Below are 13753 nucleotides of genomic sequence, written 5' to 3' on the forward strand. Positions count from 1 at the left end.
CCTCTATTAATAAAGTCCAGGATACTGTATGCTTTATTAACTGTGCTCTCAACCTGCCCTGCCACTTTCAAAGATTTATGCACATACATATCCAGGTCCCTCTGCTCCTCCACCCTCTTTTGTTTTTTTCCCTCACCCTCTCCATGATATTTGCTAAAAACTCTCACTTTTTCCATGCTTAACAAAAGGACATTGATCAGAAACATTTGTCTCTCTACAGATGCTGCCTGCTCCTGCCTTGATGAGTATTTCCAGAATTTCCTGTCTACATTTCCCGCATCTGCGGTATTTTGCTTTTGTTTGCATACTTAAACCTTTCTAAACACTCGCACATTTCCACAACACACACAAACACATACATTTGGGACACATTTACGATAAGCACCTTCAGAGATTTCCCCACGTTAAAGAGATATAGGGGGCATTTCTCCACCAGCTTTGTGCCCAGCGCACATCCCGTTGTTGCAGGAGAATAGAGGGAGAGCCTCTAATCGGGGGTCATGCCGGATGCCGAGCAGAGCTCAATGCCATATACCTCTGCGTAGCCTGGATAGAAAGTTGGCAAGGGATCTCGTTCATGCTCTCGCTGGGCATGAACCAAATGAGTATATTTAAACAAGCATTTAAACAGAACGTTTCAAGCCGGAATCTCCCAGCTCCTGGGATTCTTTCCCACCCACCGGCACAGCTGAGGCCAGCGGGAATCACGATTGGTCTCCGCCACGAGAAACCAGATTTGATGACTGTTATAACCTGCCGGCTTACCATTGGCTGGGGACTAATGACAATCCCACAATCCTGTGGGAGTATGAGCTTCCCCAATGAGGGGGGCGGAGAAATCATTAGCAGACTCCCTGTATAAAAGTTTGGAACCAGCAGGAAGGAATAAGCAACAAGCGAAGTTGCTGCTGTTGTATATATATGTTATTGTAAATAAATGTTATTTCTTTGTATCCTTGAAACTTTTGCTGGATTCTTCGTGGCCCTCACAAAACTGGCGACGAGGGTTAAAGTGAATAGCTGTCTACACTGCTGAAGCCACATCCCTGGATTTTTGTTGGATACAGGTTGGAAGTTGTTTTCTATAACACCATGCCTCTGTATGAACGTTTGGATGTTTTTGATGCTGCGCTGGAAAGCTGGAACAGTACACACAACGGATGCGTTACTATTTCCGGGCAAACAATATCACCGAAAATGAGCGCCAGATGGTCATATTGCTCACTGCCTGCAGCCCGCATACGTTTGCGGTGATTAGGAGGCTTACGTACCCAGCTGCGCCAGACACCAAAACATTTGATGAACTTGTGAATTTAGTGAGGCAACATTTTAATCCAACCCCGTCCACTATAGTCCAACGTTACCGGTTTATTACTGCTGAGAAGACCCCAGGAGAATCCCTTGCCGACTTTCTATCCAGGCTACGCAGGATTGCGGAGTACGGTGACTATGGTGAGACCTTGTCAGAAATGTTACCCGACCGTTTGGTTTGCAGTATTAACAATGCGGCCACCCAGAGAAAGTTGTTAGCTGAGCCAACATTGACTTTTCAACAGGCCATTCAAATAGTATTGTCCCAAGAGAGCGCAGAACGAGGAGTGCAGGAGCTACAGGGAATGGAGGTGCATGCCTTGGGGCGCAACCCCTTCCGTCCGAAAATGTCCCCCCGCACTCCTGCGGTACCTTGGGTGAGGCGACGTCTGGATCGACGCCAGTGGCCGTCGGATATTCCTCCCCGAAGGGAGCCTTCTTCAGAACCAATGGATGAGGAGCCATGTCCGTGTCAGACTTGTAGGCGCCGACCCCGTCGCGGACGCCGGTCCTGGGGGCGCCAGAGATGCCGTCGTTCCGACCGAAACTGGGACCAGTCCAGGGGCCGTACCTTCCATGTGGATGAACCTGCGGCGATTACTCCTGAGGACGTGGAGACAGAGGACGACAGCCTGCAGCTGCATTGTGTGGCAGCTCCCTGTGTGGCCCCCATTAAAGTGATAGTACGGGTCAATGGTCACCCGCTCGAGATGGAGTTGGACACTGGCGCAGCGGTCTCCGTGATCGCCCAGAGGACATTCGACCGCATCAAGCAGGGTATACAGTCCTTTACATTAACCGACACACAGGCCAGGTTGGCCACCTATACGGGGGAGCCATTGGACATTGCAGGAACGACGATGACCCCTGTTGTTTATGGACGCCAGGAGGGGCGTTTCCCACTTATCGTGGTGGGCAGCCATGGGTCCAGCCTGTTGGGTCGGGACTGGTTGCGCAATTTGCGGTTGCAGTGGCAGCATATCCTCCAAACAGTTTCTGGAGAGTTGACTGAGGTGCTAGGACGATACCCAGATGTATTCCAGCCCGGTTTGGGGAAAATAAAAGGGGTCGTAGCCCATATCCAAGTCGAACCAGGAGCCACGTCGCGCTATTTCCGGGCGCACCCGGTGCCTTACGCCTTGCTCAAGAAGGTAGAAGGGGAGCTCACTCATTTGGAGACTTTGGGTATTATCAGGCCCGTCCGTTTCGCTGACTGGGCAGCACCAATTGTACCTGTACTGAAGCCAGATGCCACAGATCGCTTGTGCGGCGACTATAAATTTACAGGTACAGATTCGGAGACTGGAGTCCGTTTACATCGCACAAAGTGCGTCTTTCAGGCGAAGGAAGTAGTCTACCTGGGTTATCGGGTGGACCGCAAAGGTTTGCACCCTGTCGCAGAGAAGGTGCGCGCAATTCAACAGGCCCCCGCCCCGACTGACACTTCGCATCTTTGTTCTATTCTCGGCCTCGTAAACTATTACGGGAAGTTCCTCCCCAATCTGGCAACTACGCTGGCCCCGTTGCACCTTCTGCTGAAGTTTGGGGTCAGCCGCAAGAAACCGCTTTCTGGCGGGTAAAGCAACAATTGTCGTCGTCTGGGTTACTAACCCACTATGATCCTGGAAAGCCTTTGCTCGTCACATGTGATGCATCCCCGTATGGTATTGGGGCCGTCCTGTCCCACAAGATGGAGAACGGGGCCGAGCGACCGATAGCTTTCGCCTCCCGCACATTGACTGCAGCGGAAAAAAAGTACGTGCAGATCAAGAAGGAGGGCCTGGCGGTGGTCTTTGCAGTGAAACGTTTCCACCATGTGTATGGCCGCCACTTCACTATCGTGACTGGTCATAAGCCTCTGCTGGGACTTTTCAGAGAGGATAAGCCAATACCGACCATTGCTTCCACACGGATCCAGCGCTGGGCTTTGTTGCTCGCTGCATACGAGTATTCTCTGGAGCACAAACCAGGTACGCAGATAGCGAATGCCGACGCACTGAGCCGATTTATCGACCGGCCCCATGTCGACCCCCATGACCGGTGAGGTGGTTGCAATCCTAAATTTTATGGACACCTTGCCTGTCACGGCATCACAGATCCGTGAGTGGACCCAGATGGAGCCAGTCCTGTCAAAGGTTCGACACATAGTCCTGTATGGTGGGCAGTATAGACAGCTCCCAGGCGAGTTGCAGGCATTTTCCTCCAAGCTGTCAGAATTCAGCGTGGAAGGCGGCATCCTCTTGTGGGGGACGCGTGTGATTGTCCCGGAAAAAGGACAGCAGCTGATACTAAGAGACTTGCACAATGGGCATCTAGGTGTGACCAAAATGAAAATGTTGGCCCGGAGTTATGTCTGGTGGCCAGGCCTCAACGCCGACATTGAGAAGGTGGCCCAAAACTGCTGCATTTGCCAGGAGCATCAGAAGCTTCCGCCGGCCGCGCCCCTACATCACTGGGAATGGCCAGGGTGGCCTTGGGCGCGCTTGCATGCGGATTTTGCCGGCCCTTTTCAAGGATCCATGTTCCTTTTATTAATCAACGCCCAGTCTAAATGGCTAGAGGTGCATAAGATGCTAGGCACAACGTCCTGCGCAACAATTGAGAAGATGCGTTTGTCTTTTAGTACGCATGGGCTCCCAGAGGTGCTGGTCACAGATAACGGCACTCCATTCACCAGTGAGGAGTTTGCGAGGTTCATGAAGATGAACGGCATACGCCATATCCGCACTACCCCTTACCACCCGGCTTCAAATGGGTTGGCGGAGCGCGCAGTGCAGACATTCAAACGAGGCCTAAAGAAGCAGTCTTCAGGGTCAATGGACACGAGACTGGCTCACTTTTTGTTTTCGTATCGGACCACCCCCCCATGCGGTGACTGCGATAGCTCCCGCAGAACTCCTAATGGGCCGGAGACTTCGCACCCGCCTTAGTATGGTTTTATTAGCGCAAAAGTACGCCGCACACAAGAACGGCAGGGACAGGGTTTTTCTCGGCATCGGCCCATTCGGCAGTTTGCGCCCGGTGTCCCAGTGTTCGTTCGCAATTTTGCTGGTGGTGCCCAGTGGGTCCCTAGCGTAATCTTTCGCCAAACGGGCCCTATATCTTACCAGGTGCAAGCCCAGGGTCATCTCCAGCGCAAACATGTAGACCACATTCGGTCCAGAAAACTATCCCTTCCAAAGATTCCCCGCCCCCGGAGCTAATTTCTACAGCCACAGAGACCAGAGACAATGGAAAGTAGTCCTCACAATCTTCCTCTGGTGCCTCACTCAAAGCCTGCGCAGGTCGTTACACAACCCCGTGGAGATAGAGACGCCGAGATGACAGAGGCAGCAGACTCTGACTCCGAGATGGAGACACAGGACGCATCAGAGGGGGAATCCTCGGGCCCATGGGCAGTGGATGTACAACTGTTACGCTGTTCATCGCGGAAGCGCCGGCCTCCATCTCGTTACACGCCGCCCGATCCAGCGCCTCGTGCAAATGGTGTCTGGCCTGCGGCAAAAAGAGTCCGATGCCCTCCTTCGCCAGGGTCTTCGATGGATTCCTTGGACTTTGGGGGGGGAGGGATGTTATAACCTGCCTGCTTACCATTGGCTGGGGACTAATGACAATCCCACAATCCTGTGGGAGTATGAGCTTCCCCAATGAGGGGAGCTGAGAAATCATTAGCAGACTCCCTGTATAAATAAAGCTGGAACCAGCAGGAAGGAGTAAGCAGCAAGCAAAGTTGCTGCTGTTGTATATATATGTTATTATAAATAAATGTTATTTCTTTGTATCCTTGAAACTTGTGCTGGATTATTCGTGGCCCTCACAAAACTGACCACGCCAGGTGGCTCGGAGGCCATTGAAGCCCCCCAACAGCCCTAGCACTGAATCCAGGTAACCTGAGGGGATTATGAAGATAGGATTGAGGCAGGGCATGAAGGGGGGGGGGTGAATTTGGCAACCCCTTAGCAAGGTATCGCTCACCTGAGGTGTGGAGATGCACTAGTGCTGACGATAAGGAGCGGGTGGCTATAAGGGGCAGAGCGTGTGATTGAAATGCATAGTGCTTGGAATGCACTTACCTCTCTTTGATGTGGTCAATATCTGTAAACATTGGGGTTTCACCACTTGGGAGTCTTTGATTCATGAGAGGAGATGAATGAATCAAGGCTCAAGATGGTTTGTGGAAACTGTCCATTACAGTCCGCTACTAGAATATTATGAATGGTTGCAGCTAATGGATCTGAGGGCTCCCTAATAACAGAGTTCCTTCAGGAATCCCTCGTATTCCTTGCCATGCATAATTTTGCATGGCAAGGGATACAAAATTGCATCCTGATTCGCGCTCCCATGGGGATCATAACATGGGTGCAATTCTTCTCCAGCAGGAGAACATAGGATGGAATTCGCCGTTTCAGGGATAAAGGACGGGATTCTCCTGTTGCTGATGCCAAAATCGCGTTCTACGATCGGCCGGAGAATCCCTGTTTACGATGGGGGCGGCGCCACGTTTACGATGCTCCACCACCTTGAAAACGGCGTACTCAAAGAGTATGCCGCACGCTGTATGGATGACCTCAGAGCGTCACTTGAGGCCCGCTCCCGATGGGCCGAGTTCCCTATGGCGTGGAACACATCCTTTTTTTTGTGAACCTGGTGTCATGTAAGAGTACTTTTAAGACATGGATGTTTAAGCAATGTACCTTTAAGAAAACAGTGATGTCAGAGAGTAGGTGGGGCTGAGGTCAGGTCAGCCATTTTGCAGTTTAATTTTGCAGATTTTTAGTTTCAGTTTAGAAAGCAGTTTGTGTGTGCCTGTGTGTTTCCAGAGAGCTGCAAGTTTTGAAAAGAACTGGGTGTGTGTCTGTGTTTTGCAGTGAGCTGGATCTCTCCCATGAAAGACTATCTCTGGATCATTTGGGTGATTTAAACTTATAATAGTGAAGCCTTTAACCTGATGTGATTTTGTTTAAAGGTGTTAAGTCTCTTGGAAGTTTGAAGGAACATTTTAAGGAATTATTTATTGTTGCAATATTTTCTGAGTTAGCTTTGAAGTAAGGGGTGTTAAGAGATCCAATGTTTATTTAAGATGTTAAGTTGAGTTCATGGAATAAACAGTGTTTTTTGTTTTAAAAACACACGTGTCCATAATTGTAATCCCACCCCTAGGTAACAAGCCGTGTGCTCGGAAAAGCAACAAATCCATTAAAGGGAGAGGTTGGTTGAACTCTATGATACATTTTGGGGTTCTGAAAATGCCTCACCCATAACACTGGCGTGGTAGCTGTGGACTGAGTCCACCACCGCCACAGTCAGGGGGAGCCGTTCTGTGGGAAGGAAGGGCTTTTGGCGGGGGCTGGGGGAACTGGTGAGTGGTGGTTTGTGGTGGCGAGGGGGCACCACGCTGCCGGTACTTCCACCTAGTGGAAGCCGAGCATTGCAGGAGGTCCAGAGAATGTCGGGTTGGGTCAGGCCCATTAATGATATGCCAACGGCCTTTACTGTACAATTTGCATGCCCAAGCATTAACCCGCTGTCGAGGCACCGGAACATGGCATTCCATTGGGTGCCCGGTGCTGGCCTCAATTTTCGGCTGCACGTTATTCTCCACACAATCGCGTTTCGTGATTCCAGCATGGCTGGATGGAGAATCCCGCGCCTCATCTCCCAAACGGAGAATTCACCCCAGGGAGTCTCCCATTTAACGCTGAGGTGAGGAGAATTTATTTCTCTGAGGGTCGTGACCACCCAAGGAGTGGTGGAGGCAGGGTCAATGAATATTTTTAGATAGGTTCTTGATTGACAAGCGAGTCAAAGAAAGGGAAGTGGGTGGTGGCTACAATCAGATCATGATATTATTGAATGGTATAGGCTTGAGGGGCTGAATGGCCTACACCTGCTCCTAATTCATTTGTTTGGATCTCTGTTCATTAGACAAGTATCCAGCGATAGCCATGGAGGTCGGAACACAGAAGGACATGAAGAGATTATTTATTAATTCTTGAAATCTGGACATTGCTGGCAAGGGCAGCATTTATCGTTTATCCTTGAGGAGGTGGTGGCAATCTGTGGTCATAGCATGCTAGGCCATCTCTAAGGGCAGTGGAGTGTTAAATACATTGCATACAGCACAGAAACAGATCAACTGGTCTACGCTGGGGGTTATACTCCACATAATCTTCTTCCTAGCCGTCTTCATCTACCTTATTAACATTTTCCTTTCTCCCTCGTGTTTATTTTTTCCATTAGAAAGCTTTTGATTGAGAATATGGCCGATTGCAAGTAGGTCCCTGATATTTTGTTTATTTCTCATATGGGCTTCATTGACACGGCACTGCTGCTAGGTTTGCAGATGATACAAAGATCTGTAGAGGGACAGGAAGTATTGAGGAAGCAGGCGGGCTGCAGAAGGACTTGGACAGGCTAGGAGAGTAGGCAAAGAAGTGGCAGATGGAATACAATGTGGAAAAGTGAGAGGTTATGCACTTTGGAAGGAGAAATGGAGGCATAGACTATTTTCTAAATGGGGAGATGCTTAGGAAATCAGAAGCACAAAGGGACTTGGGAGTCCTTGTTCACGTTTTGTTTAAGGTTAACGTGCAGGTTAAGCGGCAGTTACGAAGGCAAATGTTCGCATTCACATTGGGCTAGAATACAAGACTGGGGATGTACTTCTGAGGCTATATAAGGCACTGGTCAGACCCCATTTGGAGTATTGTGAGCAGTTTTGGGTCCTGTATCTAAGGAAGGATGTGTTGGCCTTGGAAAGGGTCCAGAGGAGGTTCACAAGAATGATCCCTGGAATGAAGAGCTTGTCGTATGAGGAACAGTTGAGGACTCTGGGTCTGTACTTGTTGGAGTTTAGAAGGATGAGGGGGGATCTTATTGAAACTTACAGGATACTGCCAGTCCTGGATAGAGTGGTCATGGAGAAGATGTTTCCACTTGTAAGAAAAACTAGAAGCAGAGGACACAATGTCAGACTAAAGGGACGATCCTTTAAAACAGAGATGAGGAGGAATTTCTTCAGCCAGAGGGTGGTGAATCTATGGAACTCTTTGCTGCAGAAGGCTGTGGAGGCCAAATCACTGAGTGTCTTTAAGACAGAGATAGATAGGTTCTTGATTAATAAGGGGATCAGGGGTTATGGGTAGAAGGCAGGAGAATGGGAATGAGGAAAATATCAGCCATGATTGAATGGCGGAGCAGACTCGATGGGCCGAGTGGCCTAATTCTGCTCCTATGTTTATGGTCTTATAGTATTTATCACTCATTCCTCGTTACCCTTGAGAAGTTAGTTAAGAGTCCCTTCTTGAATATAACTTAGTGATCTACACAACCACTTTAGAGGACAATTAAGAGTCAGCCATATTGCTGTGTATGTGGGGTCATATGTAGACCAGACCAGATAAGGATGGCAGATTTCCTTTCCTAAAGGACATTAGTAAACAAGATGGGTTTTTACGACAATCAATAATAGTTTCATGGTCACCATTACTGAGACTAGCTTTCTATTGAATTCAATTCAACTCAATTCAACTCACAAAAATACTGTGGGGGTTTGAATTCATGAACGTATGAAACATTAATCCAGTGATATAAGTATTATGCTACGGTAACCCAATAGGTGTGACATCAATGTACCTCTCTCATTCTGATACATGGTTCACCAGTTTATATTGACAAGGTAATCAAAAGAGGAAGGAGTTTATTCAGACACTTCGGGCTGGATTCTCTGATTTTGAGGCTATGTCTGAAGCATGTGTCTAGTATTACGACCAAAAAGTCGGCGCCACCCCCACACCGATGCTCCGCCACGTAAAACCCCCAGCTTTCCCTGCAGACACGGATGGAAAATTGCCGGGTCCGTAGCCGCGCATGCGAACAGTGGCCACCTGCAATGGTCGGGCCACCACCCAGACTTTTCTGATTCTCTGATTCTGAGGCTAAGTGTTGACACCGTCGTAAACGCTGTCACGTTTCTCGACGGCGTCAAGATGGCCTCAGGATCATCAATTCTGGCCCCTACAGGGGGCCAACACGGCACTGGAGCGACCCATGCCGCTCCAGCTGCTGATCCAGGCATCAACTGGGCGCCGCGGGGTCCGCGCATGCACAGTGGCACCGGCACCTCCGCGCGCATGCGCAGTGGCTCCCTTCTCCACGTTGGCCCCGACGCAACATGGCGTAGGGCTAAAGGGGCCGGTGTGGAAGGAACGATGCCCCCAGCCCAAGAGGCCGGCCCGCCGATCGGTTGCCCCGATCGCTGACCAGGCCGCAGCAGAGCCCCCCCCCCCCCCCGGGTCGGACCCCTCTCCTCCCCCACAGGCTGGCCCTGGACCCTTCCACGCCAGGGTCCCGTCGGGTAAGACCACACGTGGACGGCGCCTGCCGGCCTCGGGTTTTTTGTTATGGCCGGAGTGTTGCCAATTCGTACTGGAGATGCCAATAATGTTGCTATTTTTAACTGGATACTGATATGACAGTTATTAATGATGATATTGCTTTTCAGTGTCGCCAGGTATCAAATGATCCCATCACAAGGTTTTACCAGATATCGATCAAAGACCAAACAACCAGTTAGTTAGTTCAAGTTCAATGATAGTTTATTTACACACAAGAATTACTTCGACATGCAACATAAAACACTACAAGCTAAATTACACCTAACACGACAACAACCTGTACTTAACTTCAGGCACCCAGCTTTATGCAGAGGAACAAAGCCTTTGTTCGGATCTTGCGCGGCTGGGTCTGGAGAAGTGACTTTGTTTCTGCTGGGCTCATCCGCTTGGTAGCGATCGTTGGTCTTGAACTTGTCTTCTGGTCGTGATGCTGCACTTGGTTTTAGGCGTAGGTCGGGGCCAAGAGAGACCGAGCGCCGGGGCCAAAAGAGACTGAACACATGGCAGTGTCTCTTTTTACCCTTCAGGGATTTCGTGCCCTTTTGGGCGGCCCTTAGCTTTGGACCCAATAATTCGGCAGGCTTCGATTACTGCCTTTGATTTTGGCCAATAAAGTGCCATTGATGGCGGGGCATGTCCTGAGCGGTCATTGCTCTTGGTTTTTTGGGCTCCCTGAGCAAAGGGAGTGGCGCCGATGAGTCTGTTTCTGTATCTGTTACCTGAGTACAGGTCTTTTGTTCTGGGAAATGGGCCATTAGAATGCAAAGTAGCTGGAGGTTTCGATAGCGTCTAGTTATCTGAGTTGCCAATATACATAAGCTCTGAGCGTCTGAGTCCTGGGTTGACCATATTTCCCATGGTCCTTTGCAGGTGGCCATATTTCCCGGGATCCTTTGTAAGTGGCCATCCCAGATGGCTACATCTTGTCCTTTTGATCTTGAACGCGAAGCATGGTGGATCACACTGTTAATCCTCATCCGTCCTTGGTGTGCCGGTTATCCTTGGCCAAGGACAGGTTCTACACTACTCTGTCCTATGTTTTTGGTGCATTTACCTAATTTTATCAACACATCATAAATTCATAAACTCTAAGGGACCACTATAAAACATTTAATCATTCTACATTTAACTTATTTACACAAGGGAACCTCTAACTATCATTACCTAAGCTACTCTCATGCTGCTGGCAAATATCAAAAAGGAACTTATGTACAATACAAAATTTTTAAAGAAATAAACAGCAGCATCACATCTCTACCTTGAAGTACAATCTTTTTATTTTGTCAGTGAAAAAGGTTTAAAAGGTTTGTGGGGTTTGTTGGATTCCAAGGAAAGGGGCTCGGAGTGTGTATATCAGGGAGGGGGAGGCTCTCCTTCGCCATTTGGGGAGTCTAAGTGTCTGAACGACACTGCAGAGTATTGCTATGACCAAAAGGGCTTCTGCTGTATAGGAAAGGGAATACCATTTTACAATGTTTTCGCACCATGTGGGGGTAGCAGTGTTTGTTTTCATGTGAGGTGTGGTGTCCGGGCGAGGGGTCTCATATTGTATGGTCATGTCCGGGGCCGGTGTGGTGTAGGGTACAAAGGCTGTCAACATGCGCAGTTGTAGGAGTCCAGCGATGACCACAATGGAGGTCATCAGTCCTGTCTTCATCTTGTCTTTTTGTTCTTTGTTCTTCGTATATTCCTGACAGTGCAAGCATAATATCTGTTATTATCGTTGGTTAACATCTCGTTTTGTTTGTCTTTCTCTCTTCAACTTCAATTACCCGTTAGAATCGCCACCACGTGTGACTCCCTCTTTTTTTTTGAAATAACCATTTTAGAGACAAGACATCCAGAAAAAAAAATTCTGTTGAAGTGCAAGGAATCCCGCAGCTGGTGGTCGATGCGGTGAGTGGGCGGATGATTTCTCCGGCCAGGGTCCAGAGGTAGTTCACATATAGCAGCAAATGTATAACAACCAAGTGTGTCAAACATGTAAATAGCAGTTGGGGTAGCGACCAAAGAGTTGCAGAAGGTAAAGAGTTGAGTGTACAGGCTGTGGCAAAAGGCATTCTTTAAACCACACTACAGAGCAGATAAGGGGAAACAAAGACCTGTCAAGGACAGTAAGGAGTGTAGGGAACCATTCCAGATTACTTGAAGTGATCGAAGCATTAGGTGCGTGTGGGCGCGGCAGGGCAAGAATGGGTGGGATTCCCCAGGTAGGGCGGTGATCAGTGCCGTTGCTCCACTACCCGAGCTTGGCTGACTGGATGCATTGGGGGTCCTCAGGCGGGGCGGGGATTAGTGCCGTTACTCCCTACCTGGGTGACCGAATGAGCAGAAAGAATTTGTAACGTATGGGATCCAACAATTTGTTCCTTTAACGGTCATTGGGCAGTAAATTGCTCAGAAGAGCAACCATGACAGTATCAAGAAATTTTGTAACTGGCCGACATTAATTAAAACCATGCAGCAATAAGAAAGAAAGAAAGCGGGCAGGTTCCATCAGGAAATAGGACACCGTAATTCACATGCGGTTCCTTTTTCTCATCATCTGGACACCTCAGGGTTCCGTATCAAAAAGCGTTGTGAAAGCGTTACCATAATGGGAGTCAGACTCTGAGTCATCATTATCTCCCAGTTGCCAAACTCGTGCCTGTCGTTTCTGTGCCGTGGTCGCGTGGGTCGCCGTGGGATCCGAATCGTCATTCCTTACTAATCGCCAAGAGTTGTTGCGGTGCCAATGGGGGGTTCGTTTGTCATGAGGGGCGATAGCTGCAAAGGGCAAAGTTCCGTTGTTGGGCGGTGGCATTGATTCTGGCTGTGGCAGTGAAAGGGGGTACAGGGGGCCAAACATGTCCTGGTCGTGGTTCCAGGGGCTGTCGCTGTTGTCCGAATCAAGCTCAAGGTGAAAAGGCGTACCTGTGGGCGGTGACATGGTTGGGTCTGTGGGCATGGACGTGCTGTCCTGGCTGGGGGTGGGGGGGGGGCTGGTCTAAGTTGTCGATGGGCGGGGCGGAATCATCTGCCATTGCTCGGGAGACATGGTGGGAGTGGCTACATTGGGTTCCATAAACTTTAAGCTGGTTGATATGGAACCAACCTGTTTTTCCATTGGGGTATGTTATTTCGTACACAGAGGGGCTCACTTCATCTGAAATAGAGTAGGGTCCTGCAAATTTAGGGGTGAGGAATGAACTGGGATTATACAGGCAAACCATCACTTGCTGACCGACTGTATACTCTACTGGGTAGACTGTTTTATCAAAGAAGGCCTTACTCTGCTTTTTCCTAGTACCTAGTCGGACAGCTGCAGCGAGCTGGGCTGCTTTAATATTTTCCGTGAGTTGTTGGACTGCTTTTTCGTGGATGAGGGCGATGACTGTGGGGCTGGCAAAATCAAGTCCTAATAAACATTCCGTTCCTTTCATGGGTTGTCTGATCAGGAGGGTGTGGGGGGTGAATCCTGTGGAACTTGATACTGTTTTCCTAATAGACATAAGGGTGAATGGGAGAACTGTATCCCATGTGGTGTTATGATGTTGCACCATTTTCCTAATAGTCGCTTTCAGGGCCCGATTCATAAGTTCCATAATACCACTGGATTGGGGGTGATAAGCAATGTGGAATTTTTGTTTTATTCCAAAAATCGTTAGGAATTCTGCATTACTTGGCCGGTGAAATGGGAACCTTGGTCTGATTCAATGCTGCGGGGGAGTCCCCAGCATGTAAATATCTGCTGTGTTAAGATCTTGGCTGTTGCCTTAGCCGTGTTTGTCCTGCAGGGAAATGCTTCCACCCGTTTTGTGAAGGTGTTGATTACTACCAACACATATTTAAAACCATTTCTGCAGGGGGGGGGGGGGGGGGGGACCAATGTAATCGAGCTGTAAATTCGTCCATGGGCCATTAACAGGTCGGATGTGTCCTAATTGTCCTTTACTGGAGTACCTTTCAAAATTATTCTCTGCACAGATTAAACAGTTCTCAACATAATGCGTGACGCCTGCTTTTAAATCGGGCCACCAGCACAAAGGTCTTAAGTGGGCAATGGT

The 13753-nt window shown here is 49.1% G+C and overlaps 1 protein-coding gene across 1 annotated transcript in view; it reads right to left on the reverse strand.

Annotated features, from left to right (window-relative positions):
- The window catches only part of LOC140395963 (uncharacterized), a 97730-nt gene extending 85323 nt beyond the window's left edge, over positions 1-12407 (reverse strand). The window contains exon 1 of the mRNA XM_072483991.1: positions 12300-12407. Within this exon, the coding sequence (XP_072340092.1) occupies positions 12300-12407 (108 nt within the window). The remainder of the gene's footprint in view (positions 1-12299) is intronic.
- Between the last annotated feature and the right edge of the window lie 1346 nt (positions 12408-13753).

The sequence above is a fragment of the Scyliorhinus torazame genome, chromosome 19 (assembly GCF_047496885.1).
Source record: "Scyliorhinus torazame isolate Kashiwa2021f chromosome 19, sScyTor2.1, whole genome shotgun sequence".
Lineage (NCBI taxonomy): Eukaryota > Metazoa > Chordata > Chondrichthyes > Carcharhiniformes > Scyliorhinidae > Scyliorhinus > Scyliorhinus torazame.